The 20,832-nt window shown below is 35.1% G+C and overlaps 2 protein-coding genes across 5 annotated transcripts; one reads left to right on the top strand and one right to left on the bottom strand.

Moving 5' to 3' along the window:
• Positions 1-104: 104 nt before the first annotated feature.
• Positions 105-4,358, bottom strand: LOC118048843 (ATP-dependent Clp protease proteolytic subunit 3, chloroplastic). Its single transcript, XM_035058671.2, has 5 exons — positions 3,976-4,358; positions 2,924-3,038; positions 1,704-1,879; positions 673-768; positions 105-555 (listed from the first exon to the last, which is right to left on the bottom strand). The coding sequence occupies exons 1-5, from the start codon at positions 4,315-4,317 to the stop codon at positions 268-270; spliced, it is 1,017 nt and encodes a 338-aa protein (XP_034914562.1). The 5' UTR covers positions 4,318-4,358; the 3' UTR covers positions 105-267.
• Positions 4,359-13,852: 9,494 nt separating this feature from the next.
• LOC118048850 (uncharacterized) lies at positions 13,853-18,698 on the top strand. 4 transcript variants are annotated; one of them, XM_035058700.2, is made up of 9 exons: positions 13,853-14,122; positions 14,936-15,066; positions 15,182-15,239; positions 15,335-15,469; positions 15,544-16,146; positions 16,231-16,374; positions 16,446-16,574; positions 16,842-16,883; positions 17,980-18,698. In XM_035058700.2, the coding sequence occupies exons 1-9, from the start codon at positions 14,120-14,122 to the stop codon at positions 18,601-18,603; spliced, it is 1,869 nt and encodes a 622-aa protein (XP_034914591.1). In that variant the 5' UTR covers positions 13,853-14,119; the 3' UTR covers positions 18,604-18,698. The 4 variants fall into 4 exon arrangements, with proteins under 4 accessions (XP_034914591.1, XP_034914574.1, XP_034914599.1 ...); XM_035058683.2 differs by having other exon boundaries at positions 13,853-14,237; XM_035058708.2 differs by having other exon boundaries at positions 13,854-14,237; positions 15,151-15,239.
• The last annotated feature ends 2,134 nt before the right edge of the window (positions 18,699-20,832 follow it).

The following is a 20,832-nucleotide window of genomic DNA, read 5'->3' as shown; positions in this document are numbered from 1 at the left end:
AAAATTCGTTGAATTATAACCATTAAGACAAGTCAATAACAATCCTAATCTTTCACTAGTTTTATCTTGGATTAAATGCACATTTATATTTATAAAAAACCACATTTTAAGGAAATCAATACTATTCGAAGTAAATGTACAAATAATAGAAACCATATGGCCTTTCCGTTTTTCAAAATTTATACTTGTTAATCCATAATCTACTTTCACAACATTACATAGCACAGCTCCTTTGATAGGTCAACAAATCCAAACGTGTCTCAAATCTTATACCGGACTTGGTGTTTCCTTTTCCTGGTCCATGCCTCTATCCCCATCACCTCCTCCAACATATCCATTCTGTAGCATTTTATGCTCTGAAGGCAAATTATTCTTAGCTTTCTTGCTACCTTCAATTTTCCAAAGATCCCACACCCGAGTTTTTGGTGGAGGTGAAGCATCTGTAAGCGGTGCAACTAGTCCTGGCTTACCATCATCAATAACTTCATCTACCAACCCATATTCTTTAGCTTCCCACGCATTCATGAAATTGTCGCGATCAGTGTCAACTTCAACCTGCACACAGCAATGAATGAGGGAGGAAAGAAAAGAAACAGCAGGGAAGATCAAACCAAACTACAGGAACATTGGATGGTGAGTGAGGAAAGAAGGAAATATCATTTGATATCTAACCTGCTCTAGAGGCTTCCCTGTTATTCTTGATAATATCTTGTTCAGCTTAATCTTGTGGTAACTCATTTCTCTAATCCGGATGCTCATTTCTGATGCCTGAAATCACATGCAAGTGCTCAGAAACACATGTCAAGCAGTTTTGAAAACTTTCATTTTGCCAGTCAGTATTTTCTAGAGTATCATACAACTCGAGTGACCCTAAACATCTTAAAGTAATTACTGTCTTGCAGTATTTCACGAACTAAGTTATACCCTTTTTAAAACCAAATTGACCAGAGAAGATAACTAAATTCAAGTGTTGATAAAACTTTAGATCAAATCTAAAGAAGGAAATGTAGCTTCAACCGAAGTAATGATCAATGGAGAAATAATATGTTCTTGATCCACTCAAAACCTATAGCTATCTGCAGCTTCAACCGAAATTATGATCTCAACATCATCCTCCTTTTCCTTTCCAGGAACAGGAAATAGAGCATAAATTAAACCTCCACTAGTCTTGAGGCTTTGTTTGTTTTTGCAGCCAACTGAGGGGTTGGCCGCAAAAACAACCGGGCTCTTAATTGAATCACATACCCACCACCCAAAGTGTAAATTTAGGGAAAAGTTATCACCCAACCAAACTCCAGAATGGGCACAAAGAAGGAAGTGCAGAACCTCAGAACAGTGTAGTAAAAGGTGATCCAGTGACTGTCACCTTGTTAGACAAATTAATACTCTTCAATGGAACAGGTTTTTAAAGTTCTACTAATCAGATGGTCTGATGCTAAACAAATTACTTTAAGTGCTAATTATGAGAATCACTTTCTTCTAGAAGTCACCTCTTAGAGAATCTCCAGTTACATATTGAAAAGTTGTTGGATTGGAAGGTGAGCATTTGTAACACTATCCCTTACTGAATTTCAAGCTGGAAATTACATCGAAATCATAGATTTCACCCATTCAACATTTCCAGTGCAAGGATTTTTCAATATATATGCACAATAAAATAGGCACAATATGAAAACATAAGTAAGAAGAGACTAAAGACTTACTTTGCCTCCAGCAGTTCCAAGTGGCTGATGAATCATCACCCTCCCATTGGGCATGCAAAATCTCTTGCCTTTGGAACCAGCAGAAAGAAGAAATGCTCCCATGGATGCAGCAAGGCCAAGGCAAATAGTTGAAACATCAGCCTTGCACAACTTCATCGCGTCATAAATTCCCAGTCCTTAATGAAGAAATGTGTGAAGGGAAAGATAAAAGGAATAAGAGTACAACCAGGAGCTTCCCAGTCCTTAATGAAGCAATGTGTGAAGGGAAAGATAAAAGGAATAAGAGTATAACCAGGAGCTTTTTAGACCCAAATAAAATGCACAATGTGATACCGTAAAGATTCAAACCTTTAATTCTACCCAATCATTTACAGAATGCCATAAAATTCTTTTAGTTTAGATCAAAGAATGACATTATTTAATTAAGATAAAGAAAAGGAACCATGACAACGGGAGACTAACTCATCCTCCTGGGGAAAAGAAATATGACAAGAAAAATGTGACAATAGGGCTCTCAAAACCCATTGAACATCAGCTAGTAAAACCAAAAAAAAAAAATTCACCCAGAGGATGTGCTCTAGAAAGAAGCCAGATCTCAATGCAATTGCATCAATATAGGTTGATCCTTAAAGATTGTTAAATTGAGCTCCAACCAGATATTCATCCTCCCAAATCAGATGAAGTGTGGACATAACATTTCCTTCACTATATTCAGGAGATGATCCAAGATGCACCAATAATAACAAAGAGTTTACACCGCATATTCGAAATCATTGAATTAGAATGCATAGTTACAGAATTAGTCACTAATGGTATAACATAATCCTAAGCTAACAGGAATTGGGTATGTTCAATTGGTTGCAACTTGCATGACACATCAGACTCCATGAAAAAAAAACAGATTTCAAATACTAAAAATGTCACAGGAATCATATGGAAAAACATTCATTTCCAAAATTAATTATATTCTTGAAATTACCCTTTAACTGATCTGATACAGTCCAGTTTAATATCAGAAACAGAGTACACAATGTTGATCTATGTAGCTCAAATTATTTTAGCAATCCTTAGGCCTTTACAAACAGCAATTTCTATGTAGGAACCATAAGCTTCAAAGTATATGGAGATATATAAAGGGAAAATGAAAATAAAAAAGGATTGATGAAAAAGGAAAGAGAGCACTGAAAAATCAAGCATATTATATAAACCTATCCACATACCAGCAGTGACAGAACCCCCAGGTGAATTAATAAACAATTTGATGTCTTTTTTGGGGTCTTCAGCATCCAGAAATAATAGCTGACTGATTATAAAATCTGCTGTCACGTCATCCACCTGCCAAATACCAGTCAGAGTAAGTAAAATTAAACCAGCCTTTTGCCATTCTTAAGCATGTTTAAAAACCAGGAAAGTTGGAAATGCTCGATATATTGCTAGCATCTCTATCACTTGCACACATAATAGCATCCAGATTTAAAACTACCACAATTCTAAAAAATGAAACCCGAAGGCCATAAATTTCACAGTAAGGAACTAATATGACAATAATCAGCAAAACCCATCTCAGAGTGCCAATGGTTAAGCCAGCAGACCAGAAAAAACACATGCATATATATATATAGAGTCCCACCTCAAATCTCAATTTCTATCTGAAAGAAGATGTCTAACAGAAAAGAAAGCATCAACCACAATCGAAGATTTAATTAACATCCACTACATAGAGAAAGACCCATCTAAAACCTGTGTTCCAACATCATTAACCAAACAAATATGCTGCAATCAAACAATAGTAAGAAACTCACCTAACAAGTTCGGCAATTACTCCCCCAAAACCACATCATAACACAAAGGTTCGATGAAAAACTACGTAGCAACATCAGAAAACCTCACTTTCAATATATCTAACAAAAAAAATACAGTGCTACTAAGTCATCCAAAACCTAACAACTACTCCCGCAAAAAAGAAGAACTACACATACCAGGCTACAAAATCCTACAAACAATTCCAGCCTCCCCAACTTGTCAGATAAAAAGAAAAATTATATCAGCCTACAAAACTAAAGGGCCACCTCAAGATACTAAAGACCAATACTTTGATAACCAATATTATATATAAAACATCTACAAACCTTACAAAACAAAAGGAGGAAAAAACCACCTACAAAATCCATCAATCAGTCCCAAAACAAAAACCCAGCAACAAACTTCGTACAGAAACAAATTCTACGCACCTTTTAACATCAATTCAAAAAAGAAAAGAAAAGAAAAATACTTGAGAGCCCAAAAAAATGATTCTTTGACGGAGAAGCATGTTGGTAGTATCCAATTCCTCAAATTTTGGCAAAGTAGGAGCTGAATTAGCAAAAGATGAGAACTTTTCAACATCCCAGTTGCTAGCCAAAGTCTGTCTTGCGGTGTTAGCATCGAATGAACTCTTCGAAGCCTTAACACAGATAGGTTTTCGTCTTTTACTGCAAACACTAATAGTAGTGGTGGTGTCACTGGAGACTGGTAGCAGAAGATGATTCTTGTTAATGAAACTGTTGCGATTGGAGAAACATAGAGGGCTGCTTGTGGATTGTGAGGTTGTGAGATATGCTAAACCTACCTCCATTTTTCCTTTCTATCTGCTTTGATTTGATATTATGGTCCTGTTTTTAAACATTTTGTCTATGGTTTATGGATATTTTGTTTGAGGAAATTAGAGAGAGTTCGGTGACCAAAGTGGACCTTCTGCATAACTTTCTAGTCTGAAGTGTAAGCAATGGTAGATTCTGCTGGCTGGGTGTTGCGGTTCGTGTAACGTGCCGTTTGGCCCCTCCTGTTTTTTTTTAATCAAAATAAATTATAAATTTTAATTTTAAATAAATTAAATATTAAATGATAAAATTTAAAATAATTAAGAAAAAAAACTCATCATTTAAGAATAATAATAATAAAAAATTGTGTTTGGGTCTTGTTTAGTTTTTTATGAAAAAAATGAGAGGATTGTGATTTAAGTTAAAAAAAGGCAGATATATTGCCAAAATCATGGATAATTTGGCCCCTGTGCTGCTGTATCGTGGATGTAACTTGTAAAGGTCTAAGCCAAAGAAACATTGGTTAACTTGCTATGATAGATAACCTTGATATGCTTGTTTTTTCTTCTTCTTGTCACGATCTTCTCCGATCACATGATGATGATGATGACTGTATTTTAATAACAGGAATATTTTCCATGAATAAAAAGGTTTAAAGTCTCCTTACTCCTCTACTTCAAAAAATTATTAAATACAAATAAAAAATATCTCCAATAAATTATAATGATATTTACTACATAATATGATATCATTATTTTTTATTTGTATTAACAGACAAAAATTTCTCATCAATGAATACCAAAGAAATTACAAATAAAAATCAAGGAATGAAAAACAATAGGTAGGCATTCCTTTGTTATTTCCGTTGGGAAATATGATGTATCAATATTTCAGACTGAATTATAAATAAAATATAATCATCGTTAATTTTTTTCACTGAATTCATCAATAATAATTAATTTATAACATGTAAGACCCCTCTCCCCATCTCTCATTTTTTCTTATTCTTCTTCTTCCTTATGTTTTTTTTTCCTGCAGAAAACAACACCACCCCTTATTTTGTCACAAATCAAGCTTTCATCATCATAAATACAATCACTTCTACACTCAGTTTGTTAGTACTCTTGTTTTGGTTCAATTTGTTTTGAAGATTCGCTACATCAAGTAAGCAAACTTACCACAAAAAAATTTGTTGTAACCCATTTTTGATGTTAATTGTTTAACTTTTTTTATGTAGTATATGTAATTTGCATGTGTGTTTATTTATTTTATAACTTTTTTCTATAGAAACTTGTTGTATGAATATATAATTTATACATGTTAAGGTTTATTTGAAATTTTAAAAAATTAAATTTGTTTGTCATTTGATGAAATGAGTTTGATTTTATAACTTAAGTGTTTTATAATGAAGTAAATAATAGGTACATTTCGTATTTTATCAATTTTATTATTAGGTTGAGAATTTAGGTAAATTTAGAGGAATTTGAGTCTTGTTGAGAGAAATTAATTACACCGACTCGAAAAAATTGTCAGACATGTTTTATGTAATGTGGTCCTACTTTGTTATTTTGATTTGAAGATTCCTACCTTTGCTTAGTGCTATTCTTCAAGGGAAGTTTGAACTTAGATTATTACCAGACACTATAATGTTCTTGAAGGGAAGTTGGAGATAGATTCCATTGGAAGCAGTCTTATTTATGGAGATGTTGTCTAAGGAATTATTAAAAGACATCCTGTAAAAATGTAGATTATATGAAGGTTAGTTGAGAAAGAGTCAAAAAAAAAAAAAACTGAAAAGAAATTGTGCATGTGAAATACAAATTGAAAGTGGTGAAGAATGAATATTGTGAAATTACCATGGTTTAATTAGATATTCTTTGTATTAATTGTTTATAGTCTAAATTCTCAACTAATGTCGAATGTTGCTGCTTGTGACAAGTTTGTAATTCCTGACCTAGTTTGCCATCAAATCTGAAACCTAAATAGATGAAATCAGTTTGCAATTTGGCAATAATAGCATAATGACGGATGCTACCCCTACCAATAAGCAGCAGCACTAGATTCCCATGATCGGTAAAATCTCCGATATGTGGTTTAGCCGTGCCCACTTGGATTAATAGCAACACATAGTTCCTTCTCTTTTTGTCCATTATTATTTTCTTACAGCATGTGTTTCCTCTCTTAAAATGGTGCTTCCATGTAATATTGTTTTCTTTGTGGTGTTTGTGCAACAATCTCTTGTAAGACCTGTCATTTTGATTTTCTGAAGTCGTGTTGCATTTAGCTGCTCAATGCTGACGTAGTTTCCTGCCATTGAACTTGATTTTCCTCTGATGTGTAGCTGGTTTTGGCAAAGGAAGATTACTGTGTCTTGAGAAAAACTAAGGAGTGGTTGGGAACTGGGTCATTATGAAGAAGCTGCCTTATTTAGAGTCATGCATGCTTAGTCTTGTGAGATTAGTTAGTTGCACGAAGTCAGAGCTCTTAATGTTCTCAATTAAAAAAAAAAAGCACAGTGAACATAATGGTTAAACCCTTGCTAATGTCCTCACTAACCCAAGACTGGATAGTTTTAGATTGAATGGACATAATTGGGTGCTGGAGATGGTTTTTGTTGTTGCATTTTATCTTCTTTTATCGGATGTAGGTGTAAAGTAATCATTCAATACATTATTAGAGAAAGATGTTGTCAGGTTATGATCATGTACAAGGTTTTGAATGACATGGAATAAAGAGTTAGTGGGGTCATTTAAAGTACAGATCATGTCTTGGCACCATTTTCGACCTCAAAAACTCAGTCTAATATCACATTAAATAGTCTCATAATGTCATGTGTTTGCACTACTTATTCTAGTTTCCTTTCGGTGATTCAGTTTTAGTTTCTGAAATCCTTCCAACTGCTTACTTAATATCTCTGTATTGTAATTTTTTGCAAAATCCCCGTTTCCTTTACCGCGAGTAAGAAATTTGTTGTTCTCCAAGAAAAGAACGAAGGCGTCGTGTTCATCCTAGACAATGCTTTGCAAATCATGGGGAATGTGATCATGGTTAGTTGCATAGGGCCCTCATCCAAGGGAGGATACTTCTATGAACTTTCAGCAAACAGTAAAGGAAACAGTCTCATTTTTTGATCTTTTACACCTTGCTTTCGGAGCAGGGTTGATAACCCTCCGTCAGTGAGGTTCCTCCTAGTTCCAGGTGGGTTTTTTTGGTTCCGGGAAGAGGGTTACCTTGGATCTCTGCAACTGGCGTAAAGATGCATGCTCCTCCCATCACCCAAAGCAGTAATGGTTGAGCATTAAAATAACTTGCCAAAATTATTATATTCTCCAGCGTTATAAGCAGTAATGGTTGAATCTATATGGTTGTAGAATCTTAGTGCCATTCATGCATCTACTGCTGAAACTTGCTAAAGTGGTTCTAATCTTATATCTCCATGGGTTTGAAAGCTGAATCGCCATGGGTTTTGCTCTTGTTCTCTCCTTTAGCTTGTTTCTTTCTTTGTTGGGAATGTTCCATTCAACCTGCCTTTTGAGATTTCCCTTGTATGTATAATTAGTTGTGATAATCACTTTGGAATTTGGATCCTATATATGATCAGTAGAAGTAAGCAGTATATTGATGGCTGCTTGATCTTGATCAGATAGTGGAGTCTGAAAGTCAGAACTGTTGTGGTTCCAGTCGCTAGTAGGTGGTAAGCAAGTTTGCTCTCGTGTTTAAAATTATGGTGCAAAGTAAATTTCTAAATAGCTTTTTGCATGAATTTTATTTAGATTTTTATTTTTTTATTTTTAACATAACACATTAAACCTATTAAAAAAAATACTAAAACAGACATCAATATTTTTTTTGATATCGGAGTACATAAGTATCGGTTGTATATAATTTTTTTAGATTTTTTTTTAACATAGACACATTAAACCTATTAGCATAGAAAGAGAATATCATTGTTTTTTGTATTTTCTAGCTACAAAATTAGTTGATATCGTTGTACATGGATTCCATTTAATGAAATGAGCTTAATGGTGGTTGTCTTAAACCTCAATATTATCAAAAAAGATCAAAGTCAAGAAAAAAAAATATAACCCTATTTGATTTCGTGTTTTGGGGGTTTTTTAGGTTAATAAATTGATTTTTAGGTGTTGTAATAGTGTTTATGGGGTTTTTTTTTGTTAAAATGAGATTTTTTGGTAAAAATAGGTCTGCCTTGAAATCTAGGCAAATAGACAACACATTTTTTTAATTTTTTATTTAAAAGAAAAGGAGCGGATGACCTTAAAAAATATCTTTCCAATAAATTATTAACCAAGAAAAAAACTATCTTTCCAGTAAATTAGGGAATTTGAATAAGATTCTTAAGTTTAATTTAATATTTTGAATGTAAAAAAAGTAGGCATCACCATAATTTCTTTTAAAAGATTATGCAATATAATAATATAGAGTCCGTTTATTTTAAAATTTTTATTTTTTTTTATTAAAAATTATTTTTTTATGTTTTCACATCATTTTGATGTGCTGATCTAAAAAATAATTTTTATTTTAATGTATTTTTAAGCAAAAAGCACTTTGAACCACAACTGTTATCACAATCCCAAACAAACTTGTATGTGTGCATAAAGTTTGAAAATTTCTTAACCAAGAAACTTGCTTGCATCCACCTTTACTTGTAAAACGCACAAGATCATCTCCACTTGGATGCACTACAATTATAACTGGTTCACCTTCTATTTCTTCATACTTGCAAGAATCTGCCTTAAGCCATTTTTTCCCCTGATTTTAAGTGTTAAAGAAGGTGGAGTTGGAGCAAGAGATGAGAAAGAGAAGGTAGGGGGTTTTGAAAGTATTAATGCCATATCTGCACACCATATCTTCACATTCTATATATAACTCATTGACCAATTATTAAAAACATATGTTTATGCTTTATTCTCGGTTAGCAATTGTTTATGCTTTATTCTTGGATCTTGTCTCTTTTCCCATGTATTATATACCAGTTGTAAAGCATGAATAATGTAATACACAGAACAGAGATCTCTGATTTTTGCATGGTATCAGAGCTTCACTTCTCTATACACGTCCTTCATCATCCTCGAATCTTCTTCTTGTAGCCATGTCTAATATCACACCTCCAGGGGTTTATCTTTTAATTTCTTCATCAATTCCTAATGTATCCTCTCCATATTTCCTTCATTTCGCTAATCACTCAGGTTCCATCCTAGTCTTCATTCTTTTTAATGGTGATAATTACCCTACCTAAAAGCGAGCCATGAAAATGGCATTGAACGCTAAAAACAAACTGAGTTTTATTAATGGTATTCTCTCCAAACCAACATCCTCCACAATAGAAATTCAACTGTAGGAACACTGCAGTTACATGGTTTTGTCATGGATTCTTAACTCCATTGATAAATCCATTGTGAATAATCTAATTTATCATGATTGTTCCTATGATGTATGGCTAGATCTTGAAGATCGTTTCTCTCAAATCAACAATCCCAGAATTTTCAAATTGGAACGTGACATTAATACCTTTATCCAAGGCTCTATAACCATCCCTTTATATTTCACTACACTCAAGGGTCACTGGGATGAACTTGCCATACTCATTCCTGCACCAAAATGCACTTGTGGCGTCTTAAAAGAATTAACTCATATGCAAGACACTGAGCTAGTTTTTCAATTGTTGATGAGGTTACATGATTCTTATGCTCCAATTCGTAGCCAGATTTTGGCTATGGATCCTTTACCTCCTGTTTCATAATGTATTCGATTTTACATCATGAAAAAAAAAAAACAATGTCTCCTACATATCTCTAATATTCCAACAAAATTTGTTGTCATTGTAGATCCTCGTTTTCTCGCACATTGTCTTGATAATAAAGGAAGAGGACATGGTCGTTCAAAATGCAACTACTATGACCGTGATGGTCACTAGAAATCCAACTGTTATAAGCTGCATGGTTACCCCAAAAACAATCCTCAATATCATGAAGCATCTAATGGACATGCTTGTTCATCAATAGTAGTGAATAATGCCATCAGTTCTTCAGCATTTTCCGAGATTACTATCCTTGGCCTCACCAGTGATCAATGCTCTCGACTCTTGGATCTTCTATTACCTTTGAGCACCATCTCTGCCAACTTCGCTAATAATCTTGCCTCTTGCAATTCTACTTGTTTTTCTAATCATGAATGAATTATTGATTTAGGTGCTGCAGATCATATAACTTCAAATTTGTCATCTCTTAATAAGTTCAATCCCTTCCATTAAACTTCCAAATGGTGATGTTGTTTCTATAACTCATACTAGCACATTACACATTTCATATGATATCTCCTTTTCTAATGTTCTATATGTACCTTCCTTTAAATTTAATTTACTGTCCATAAGTAAACTCACCACTACTCTCAATTATGTTGCCATATTTTTTTTCTACCTTTTGTGTTTTTCAGGACCTATCAACGAGGAAGCTGATTGGAACAAGTGAAGTTTGAGATAGACTTTATCACTACAAACCTTTCTCAACCTCCATTTTCCACTCTCAAAACATCACTAACTCCATTATTTGGCATCAGCGACTTGGCCACCCTTCTACTTCATGGATTCTAAAAACTTTACACGTTTCTAATCAACATTTGGCTTGTGATATATATGCTAGAGCAAAACACACTCATTTACCTTTTTCTTTGGATACAAATAAAAGCATATTTTATTTCAATCAAATTTATTGTGATATATAGGGTGATTATCCTATTACAACACATTCAGGAGCACATTATTTTTTAACAATTGTGGATGATTTTTCACACATGACATGGGTCTATATCATGCACATGAAATCTTATACTTTTACTTGCCTTACAAATTTTTTTGTCATGGTTAAAACTCAATTTAGTTGCATTATTCGACATATGTGCACTGATAATGGTTAAGAATTTTTTTCTAATAAACTTCAAACCTTTTTTCAAGATCATGACATTCTTCATAAACGCACATATGTGGATAAACCTCAACAAAATGGTGTTGCCGAGCAGAAACATCACCATTTATTTAATTTGGCCCGATGTTTATGTATTCAAGCTAATCTTCCTACCTCACTCTGTGTGAATGCATTCTCATGATCATTTATTTAATTAACCAAACCACTTTCCCTAACCTGAAACATAAGTCCCCTTATAAGCTTTTCTTAAAAAAAATCACCATCATATACATTTACGAGTGTTTGGTTGTTTATGCTATGCCCAAACCCCTCATCAACATCAAGATAAGTTCTCCCCTCGTGCTTTACGCTGTGTTTTCTTAGATTATCCTACCAATCATAAAGCTTATCGTGTACATGATCTAGAAAATCACACGATCTTCATCTCCTTTGACGTTACTTTTGAAGAGAATATCTTTCCTTACCACCTCATACCTCCAAACCCTGCAACTGCTCCAATCCTTCTGTTTCCAATTCTTGTTATCCCCTCCGCATCCAGTTTACCCATATCATCAACCTCCTCTTCCATCCTTCCTCCCTTACCACTTACATCATCATCCTCTCCTTCCTTACCATCTCAAGATCTCATTTCACGACCAAAACGAGTTGTTACACGTCCAACTTACTTCAATGATCACATCAACTCTAGTCTCTTTCAAAGTCACTCACGGCTTCTCCAGTTCCAAGATCTTTCTTAGGTACGACTCATTGTCTCTCCTCTTTTTTTTTTTTTTATCTTATCATCGTTTTTCTAATCACTTACATCATCATCATCCTCTCCTTCCTTACCATCTCAAGATCTCATTTCACGACCAAAACGAGTTGTTACACGTCCAACTTACTTCAATGATCACATCAACTCTAGTCTCTTTCAAAGTCACTCACGGCTTCTCCAGTTCCAAGATCTTTCTTAGGTACGACTCATTGTCTCTCCTCTTTTTTTTTTTTTTTTATCTTATCATCGTTTTTCTAATCATCATCTAGTTTTCATTTCTGCATTATCTCAACACCTTGATCCCACCTCATATTCTCAAGTTGTACGTCATCCTCATTGGCGCAATGCCATGGCAGCTGAAATTCAAGCCTTAGAAGCCAACCATACTTGGATACTTCAACCTCTTCCACCTGGCAAAGAACCAATTGGCTATAAATGGGTGTTCAAAACCAAATTTTAGGCTGATGGATCCATAGAGCACCACAAAGCTCGCTTAGTGGCCAAGGGATATACTCAGGTAGAAGTTTGGACTATCATGGCACTTTTTTACTCCTGTTGCTAAACTCATTATTATTAGATGTATTCTTGTAGTTGTTGCAACTCGATAATGACATCTTTTACAGTTAGACGTTAATAATGCCTTTTAACACGACAACTTTGATGAGGAAGTTTATATGTCTCATTCACCAGGTTATTCCACACCAACAACAACTCTTGTTTGTCATCTCCAAAAACCAATCTATGGCCTCAAGCAAGCATCTCACAATTGGTTCTTTAAATTATGCTATGTTCTATTTGCTGAGGGCTTCACCCAAATCAGGCTCATTACTCTCTCGGGGTCAGTCTTCCACTTTCATATTGGTTTATGTTGATGACATTCTTCTGGCATGTAATGATCCATTTGCCATTAACAACTTCAAGACCATTCTCGCTCATCATTTTAAAATCAAGGATCTTGGCAAGTTAAAATACTTTCTTATACTCAAAATCACTCGTTCTCCCATTAATATATTCCTGAATCAACGCAAATATGCCCTTGACATCCTTGCTAACAGTGGCCATCCTGGTTCTCGTCCCTCTCCTTTTCCAACGGAATAAATCTCAAGCTTGATAATATTGATGGTGCCCTCTTCCCTGATCCAAGATCTTTTTGATAATTTGTTGGACGTTTGATCTACCTCACCATCATTTGTCATGACATCGTATTTTCAGTCAACATTCTGAGTCAATTTATGCATCAGCCACGACAACCATCTTATGATGTTGCTATTCATGTTCTTCGTTACAAATATTATCCAAACACATTCCTAAATAACTGTACAAATTCTCTTTTTTCATTGACAAACAATCAATTCTTAATCTCAACATCATCATCTTACAAGCCCATGGATCCCTCATTTAATAGAGTCTTGATATAAATAATTTGAAATAAAAAAATATTTATTTTTAATATTTTTTAAAAACACAAAAATAAACAAATTTTTGTAAATTACAAGTACCACCCTTTTAAAAGATATTTTTAAAGACTCGAAAGTATAAACCTAAATGCAATTATAATTATTAGTAATTGGAAAGTGAATTTGGTTGACAAATAATTGAGGGCACGATACATTAAGTTTACCGGAAAAGATCATTATTTCTTATAATTGATATGAATGATTAGAAATATTCTCAGTGTTAGAAGTGAGATATTGGTAGTAGCCCTGGGGAGAAATGTGGAGGTTGATATGGATACTGTTAATAATGTAAGGGCTATATTGAGAAAAATATTTTCTTTAAGGACTCAATTGAACTTTATTTTATTCTGGAGTACTAATTTGCTCTTTGAACAAAAAAGAGAGAGACAAAAAGAATTAGTGAGAAAGTACAACACCACACAGCATGATTGGCACCTTCCACACAACACAGCCACTGAAACTCCAAAACTGAACTGGACAAGAAGATTATCAAAACTCCATATCTAAAAATCCCCCCCCCCTCTTTTTTTTAATTTGAACCCTTTATTTTTCAATTTAAATTTTAATTCTAATTCCAATCAGTTTCTCTTCAAAAAAAAAAAACCCTAACCCTAAATCTAATCACTAATTCTGGGCTCTCCTCTTCTTAATCTCCAGTTCAAGCTCCTTTGTCACTATCAGTGAAATGGTTTTGCTTCTCAAACCCCTAATTTCATTTATATACTCATTACTACTATCAGTGTATGTAAATGTTATGTATAACTGATAGCGAAAGCATGAAGAAAAAACAGGAGGGAAAAAAGGTAAAATTTTTAGTAGCATTGGGTAGTGCCCAGAAGAGTAATTGTGTTTTTCTGTGTGAAATCTAAATGGGTTTATTTATTTATTATTATGATTTTTTTGAGATCATGAAGGTACTACCCAATAAAGCATGTCCTCTATGTATGTTTTTGAAGGGTTTGATAGTCATGGTTTTGATGGCGTTGAGGTTGTGAAAGTGTGAAATTGAAAACCAGAAGGGTTTAGTATGTTGTGGAGTAGTGTGCTGTTGTACCCTGTTTGGCAAAAGCATCAGGGTACATCAAAGCAAAGCATGGGATTAGAGAGGAAGATTTTAGTGATGCTAACTAAAAGGAAATGCTTCTTGGGCAATAATGTTTTTGTTAAGAAGATTCGAGTCATCATGTTAAACTGCATGATTTGCATTGATTGTGTGTTTTGTTACAACACGCGTCTAATAGAATCGTGAGATTCAAACCAAATATGGGTTCAGACCTTATATTATAGGCACCCTAAACTCCAGTTTTCAGCTTAAACATCTTTGTCTCTATCGAAATCTAAGAAAGCATTGACTTTTCACGCTTGGGTTGAAAGCGGACATAGCATGTATTGGTTTTCTGGTGAATGTGAAATTTTTTTTTTAAGTTTATGAAATTTGCTGTTATCATATGCTCTTCTTAGTATGTGTAGTTTGGTGATTCTGTGACATGCTTATGTTCAGGTCCCTAGTGAAGGAAATTTATCAACGGAAAAGAGAAAGGTTGAAGATGATGTAGAGTCAGCAGAGAAGAGGAAAAGGAAGAAGAACAAGTGTCCTACTCCTCGTCCAGCATGCTCATGGGTTCATTTTAGGTACAATCACTCATTTACAAGGATTTCCTGGGTGTCTGCATAATTGTCTTGGGTTTATGATTAATTGTTGAATTCCTTGTCCAGCTGCTTGCTCATGTTTAATTCAATGTTACAGTCGGGAGTTTATCAAGGAGTACAGCGCTTCCCATCCTGAATCATGTGGTCTGAAAGCTGTGAGCCTCCTTGTTTCCCAAGCAAAATTGGTAGACAATTGCTAATAATGTAATTTCAAAGGCAAAACTAGACATGGTGGCTTTTTCAATTGCAGGCCACAAAGGCAGCATCAGATGTCTGGAAGTCAATGAGGGTGGAGGAGAAAGCAAAATATACAAAGCAATCTCGTGAATTGTGGGATAGTTACTTGAGCACTGCTCCTGCTCGTATCCCCAAGCCAAGGAAACAGGTTCAGACCTATACTTGGCTTGCAATATTTATGCATATTTTATGCCACATAAATCTTACAGCTAATGAATACAGACCAAACTAGTTACGAGATGCTCTCCAGGCCGTTTGTTTAATGTGCTTCAACGGCTCTCACCAGAACAAAATGCTGCAGTGAAAAGCATGGGATTTGGCAGTCTTCTTGGCCTTAGATGTCGGACCCTGCGCCGCAGCTTGTGCCTTTGGCTATTGGAGAGGTTCAACACTGCAGGATGCAGCTTGGAGATTTGTGGCGTTTGCATTCCTTTATCCCCAAGAGATGTGGAGATTGTGTTGGGATTAGCAGCTAGTGGGAAAGATGTGATCAACTCAGGGCCTGATGACTTAATTGTCGACTTACGTCGCAGCTATAATGCTACAAATCATGGAATTTCAGTGCGTCTTCTAGAAGAGAGGTTGACAGCTCCAGAAGCTGGAGAGGATTTCAAGAGATCGTTTGTCCTCTATGCATTGGGAACTCTTTTATCCCCAACAGCAAGACTGGATGTTAGCCCTTCATTTCTCCATTTCCTGACAAATATGGATGCTGTCCATCAATATAATTGGGGAAAATTCTTGCTTGATCGTCTAGTACGGGAAGTATCTCGCTTTCACCAAGGAAAGCAACGCGCGGTTGGTGGCTGTCTTTTGTTTCTCCAGGTGAATTTATATTATTTTAAGCTTCCACTAGTGTTTTAAATTTCATATACATCACAACTTACCCCTGAAGTTTACTCTTTTCAGCTCTTTTACTATGAGAGCATCTCTGTTGAGGGATCCCATTCGTCAAATTCTTCTGTTGTTCCTTGTTTGTCATCATGGGGTGAGGAAGAGATTTCTGAAAGAGAAAAACGGCAAAGAGAGCTTGGTGGTTATGGCTTTGGAGAGGTAATTGATATTTGTAACTTGTGGTCCTATGAAATTGATAGGAATTTGTCTAGCTTGTTGCTCCTGTGCAGGTAATTTGCAAGGATAGGTGCACTGGCTTGGAGTTTTCAGAGTCTCGAGGCCAACTAGATGGTTCATCAGAAGGCAAAATAAGCAGTGGGGTTAATCATGATTCTGTTTTTGAGCAGCAAGCTAACCAGGTAATTATTTTATGGCACGCTTTGATAATGCTAGTATTCATCGTATTTGAATGACACAGTTTTATTATAAGTGGTAATTCTGTCATCAAAATGTTGGGTTAGTTCAAAAGTCAATGGTGTGGATGATCTGAATGGCATGTAATGCTGATCCTGCTGGTTGAGAATGTTAGTCTTGCACTTTTATGACTCGAACATACCTGTAAAGAACTTGTGAAAAAACGTGTGGACAGTTTAATGCAGGATGCTTGCTTATGATCTCTTTTGTAGGCTGGCAAAGAAATAACGGACGGGAATACTTATGTAGAAGGGGTACTCAATCTCTTTCCTCCATGCATTCTTAATGTTGCTTTGTTGCTTCTGTCCTGTGTCTATTCTTCTCACCAGCCTGTCTCTTGGTGGTTGCGAGCAGGATATATGTTGCTACCTTGTATTAGCATGATAGCATTCCCCAAAATAGGGAATGCTTGTAGGTTGAACCCTAAACGTGGCCCTCCCCTAAACATGGCTGCAACATATGATGATATATCTTGTTGCCAATTGGTTGATTTTGCTTTCGATGGGTTACAGCATTTGTTTCTAGTGCTCAGTCCCCTGGGTACTATGAAGTTTATGATACCAAATTTGATGCGAGAACAATGTTTAAAAATTAAGCATGTGATCAAGCTAGAATCAAGTTGTATGTGTGTTTGCCACGGTTGAACTCAACTCAGTATTTACAGCTTATTCTTGTGAATCTGGTGATAAGCTGCTAGGGAAGATAAATGGGCGATTTAAGTATTTTTTCTGTGATTTACTATGAATATGTTAGAATGCCTGCAAACTCGTAAAAATCTAAAATAATACTTAATTCTTTTTCCAAAAAGAGAACCAATAACTGCAACAGAAACATATAGCCTTGACCCTTGAGATTGATTAGTTTTCCTAGAGTAACTCTTGTGATAGACAACAGTTTTGGGGTGAATTGAGGGTGGTATTAAGAGGTGTTAAACAACCAACTTTGGGATGTTCAATTGGAATTTCATCAAACCAAATGATGAGAACAAAGTTTTTCCTTAGTTGTTGACAAAACTACTCTCTGGCACTCTATTCAGAATGCTGATTTAATATGGATCCTCCAGAGTGGAATCTACATTTGGATGGAGACATTTTTAAAAAAAAAATAATTGAACTCTGTCAGCAGATCCAAGTGAATAGATTTTGTCTATAGGTTTTGATTTGTTGTATGGGAACCTCCAGTATTCACCAGAAAGAGTAGGGAGAACATTGGAAAACAATGATTAAAATGAACTGGGATTTGTTTTAAGGTTTGAACCTAGAATGCAATGTTTTGAGTGTTTAGCAAATGTGAAGGTGCAGACAAATACACCTTTCATGGTCATCTAACTTTGTGGATATGTTTCTGCAGACAAATGTGCCAAGCCTTCTGACAAGTAACGATGTATTGTGCGGGAACATGGAGGTGGGTACTGAATCAGCTTCAACATTATGCCAAAACAAAGAATATGACTGCAATGGAACACTGAATTGCGTAGATGATGTTATCCCTGAAGAAACATGCATCTTTTCACCCCATGCGTGCCCTCTTCTAGACTGTAACTTTACTGGCTCATCTGAACAGTTGTCACTACACTTCAGCAGTAAACATTGGGACTGTGGAAGGCGTTTTAGGTACAACATTCCTTTATCTGTCTCATTAGGGGTGAACGAACAATTCCTTGTTCTCCAAGCAGAGGAAGATGGTGTTCTTTTCCTACTCGGCAAGGGCATTGAGAGCTTAGGGAATACAGTCATCGTAACCTGTATTGGACCAAGCTCATCGCAGGACAGGTTCTTATATGATGTCGTGGCAAGTAGAGGGGTAAGCTCTCTCAGATTGAAATCATTAACCGAGTGTTTTCCTGGGAGGGTGGAAGGCTTACCTCCTGTAGATTTTCTTCTGATTCCATTCCCTTTCCTCGGTCCTTCTGGGCAGCTTGACTTGGAGGTTTGTATATGGAGTTCAACCGAGCTAGGTGCAGATTGCACTTAATTTCTTTTACAAAACAGTCTAGATCATCATATTTGTAATGGTCTGAGAACATTGTATTTCTTGGTTCTAAAATCAATCGAAGAGTTGTAGAGTTACTTCCATAATTTTGCCCAAAGATTACGTAGTCCCCTGTTCTCTCCAGAGGCATTTCAATCAAATCTTGAAGAATGCCGAACTTTCCAGGAGATCACGTTCCATCAAATCCAGTCCATCGTCTAGTTGATTTTGTATCGCAAACATTTCAATAAATCACCATGGCCTGTCGTATTGCCAAGGGTCTGTTGTGTACGTGTGGATCCAAGATCAACATAAAGATTCAAGAAGAGGATGAGCCTTTGTAGATGAATTAATACGTGTCGTCTTGCCAAGGGTTCTTATAGGATTATGATCGATTTTCATTGTTTTACAACACTTCCTCCTTCGTATAATGTTGATGACCGTCTCTACCATTAAATACTTCCCTTTAGAAAGAAACCTTTGTCTAAGATTGGGTACAGTAGACTGCGACAAGCGAACAAGGAATCTGATTCTAGTTCCTGATTAAGGCCAATTTTCCCTTCTTCGGACATATTAATCCATTTCAGGACAATCGAACAGTGGACATTGATATGGTCCCTGTGTAAGGATTCTGCAAATTGGACAGACTGGTGATTTCTGCATCTACATTTCTCCATCAAATGCACAGAAGTGTCCACATTTGACACCGTCTTCGTGAAGCCTGTGCGTCTCCCTTCATGATTTGAAATCACAAGTGCACAGAACAATCGTGTACTTCTCTAAATTTTTTTTAAAAAATTATTTATAATTATTTTTTTAAAATAATTTTAATGTACTAATATTAAAAATAATTTTAAAAAATAAATAAATAATATATATATAATTATTTTAAAGTGTTTTTTTAATAATAAAAAAATAGTTTGAATAGTAATTGTCATCACATTCCCAAGCATTCCTTGATTGTGATGTGCTATTGACTAAATTAAGGTGTTCTTGACCAAATCAATTAATAGAGAAGTATCATATGTGTAGTTTAAAATAAAAATAAAAAAATTGAAATTGAAATAGTTTTTCTTTTATGAGGAAAAAAATATTTTTTTTTATTTTTAATTTCTGAATATATATTATTTTTCAGAAGTTAAATCCATCTAAGAGTTAAAAAAACATGCAAGTAAATTTAGTTATGAAAAACATATTTGGTTATTTTCTTCTCCTAAGAGCATCTCCAATGAAGTTGCTAAATGAATAGCAAAAATAGAAAAATAATATTTTGGCTTTTCTTTACTTGTTTTTTATACTCCAAAGAAAAAAAGTCAAAAGAAATGCTAAAAGTCATTTTCTTTTTCCACAAATGCTATTTTTACATATATCTTAAAAGAGCTAAAACTAACAAAGTAAAACAAAAGCAATTAAATTTAGTCATGTGAAAAAAAAAAAAAAAGATCAAAATCATTAAAAAAATAAAACACTTATTTATTCCACTCTAATAAATTAGCTTTTCAAATGGTCTTTTTCTATTGAAATACACATAGTAAAAAACTATATTTATACTATTTAAAATATTATTTTATTAATTTATTTTTTTTAAATAATATTTTTTAGCATTAGAGATGCTCTAACTGATTGGTATGGATGTCGTGACCATATGCAACAATGCCAGCAGCAGGTGGTGTACTTCCTCGAGAGAGAGGGGGGGGGGCAGGTGCACAACTTTATGAGCCTAGAAACCAGTGGCATGCAGATTCTGCCAGCAAAAAATGTCAATTTTATGAGCCTAGTCTGCTTCACACAGATTTTCCCCTCTTTTATTTTGTTGGGGGACTTGCTCTACAGGTCTACACACAAGGATTTTGTTCTTTCTCTGCATAAAACCCTTTACAAGTGGCGTCGTATAGAGGAGAAAGGTAAACTCCTTAGAAACTGAAGAACGATAGGGAGAATCTGCTGATACATTTCTTCTCTCTTCTTTGTCAAGGACTCTTTGAAAGTTGAAAATGTTAAGAAATGGCCACGATCAGCTCCTAAAGGTTGAGGTCTGTCTACACTAACAGCTTTCCCTCTACTTTTGACACACTTTGTAGTTCTCCTTCATGAGTTTACTTCTGCCTTTACTTGCCACTAAATTTTCTTCCTTTCTTCTTTCTTTACGGTGACAGACACATTATCTCAAAGTGCACATCAACTGTGAAGGGTGCAAGCAGAAAGTGAGAAAACTTCTTAACAAAATTGATG

Source organism: Populus alba, chromosome 4 (genome assembly GCF_005239225.2).
Source record: "Populus alba chromosome 4, ASM523922v2, whole genome shotgun sequence".
Classification (NCBI taxonomy): Eukaryota; Viridiplantae; Streptophyta; class Magnoliopsida; order Malpighiales; family Salicaceae; genus Populus; species Populus alba.
The sequence above is the reverse complement of the archived record's forward strand: the minus strand, read 5'-3'. Positions and strand labels throughout refer to the sequence as shown.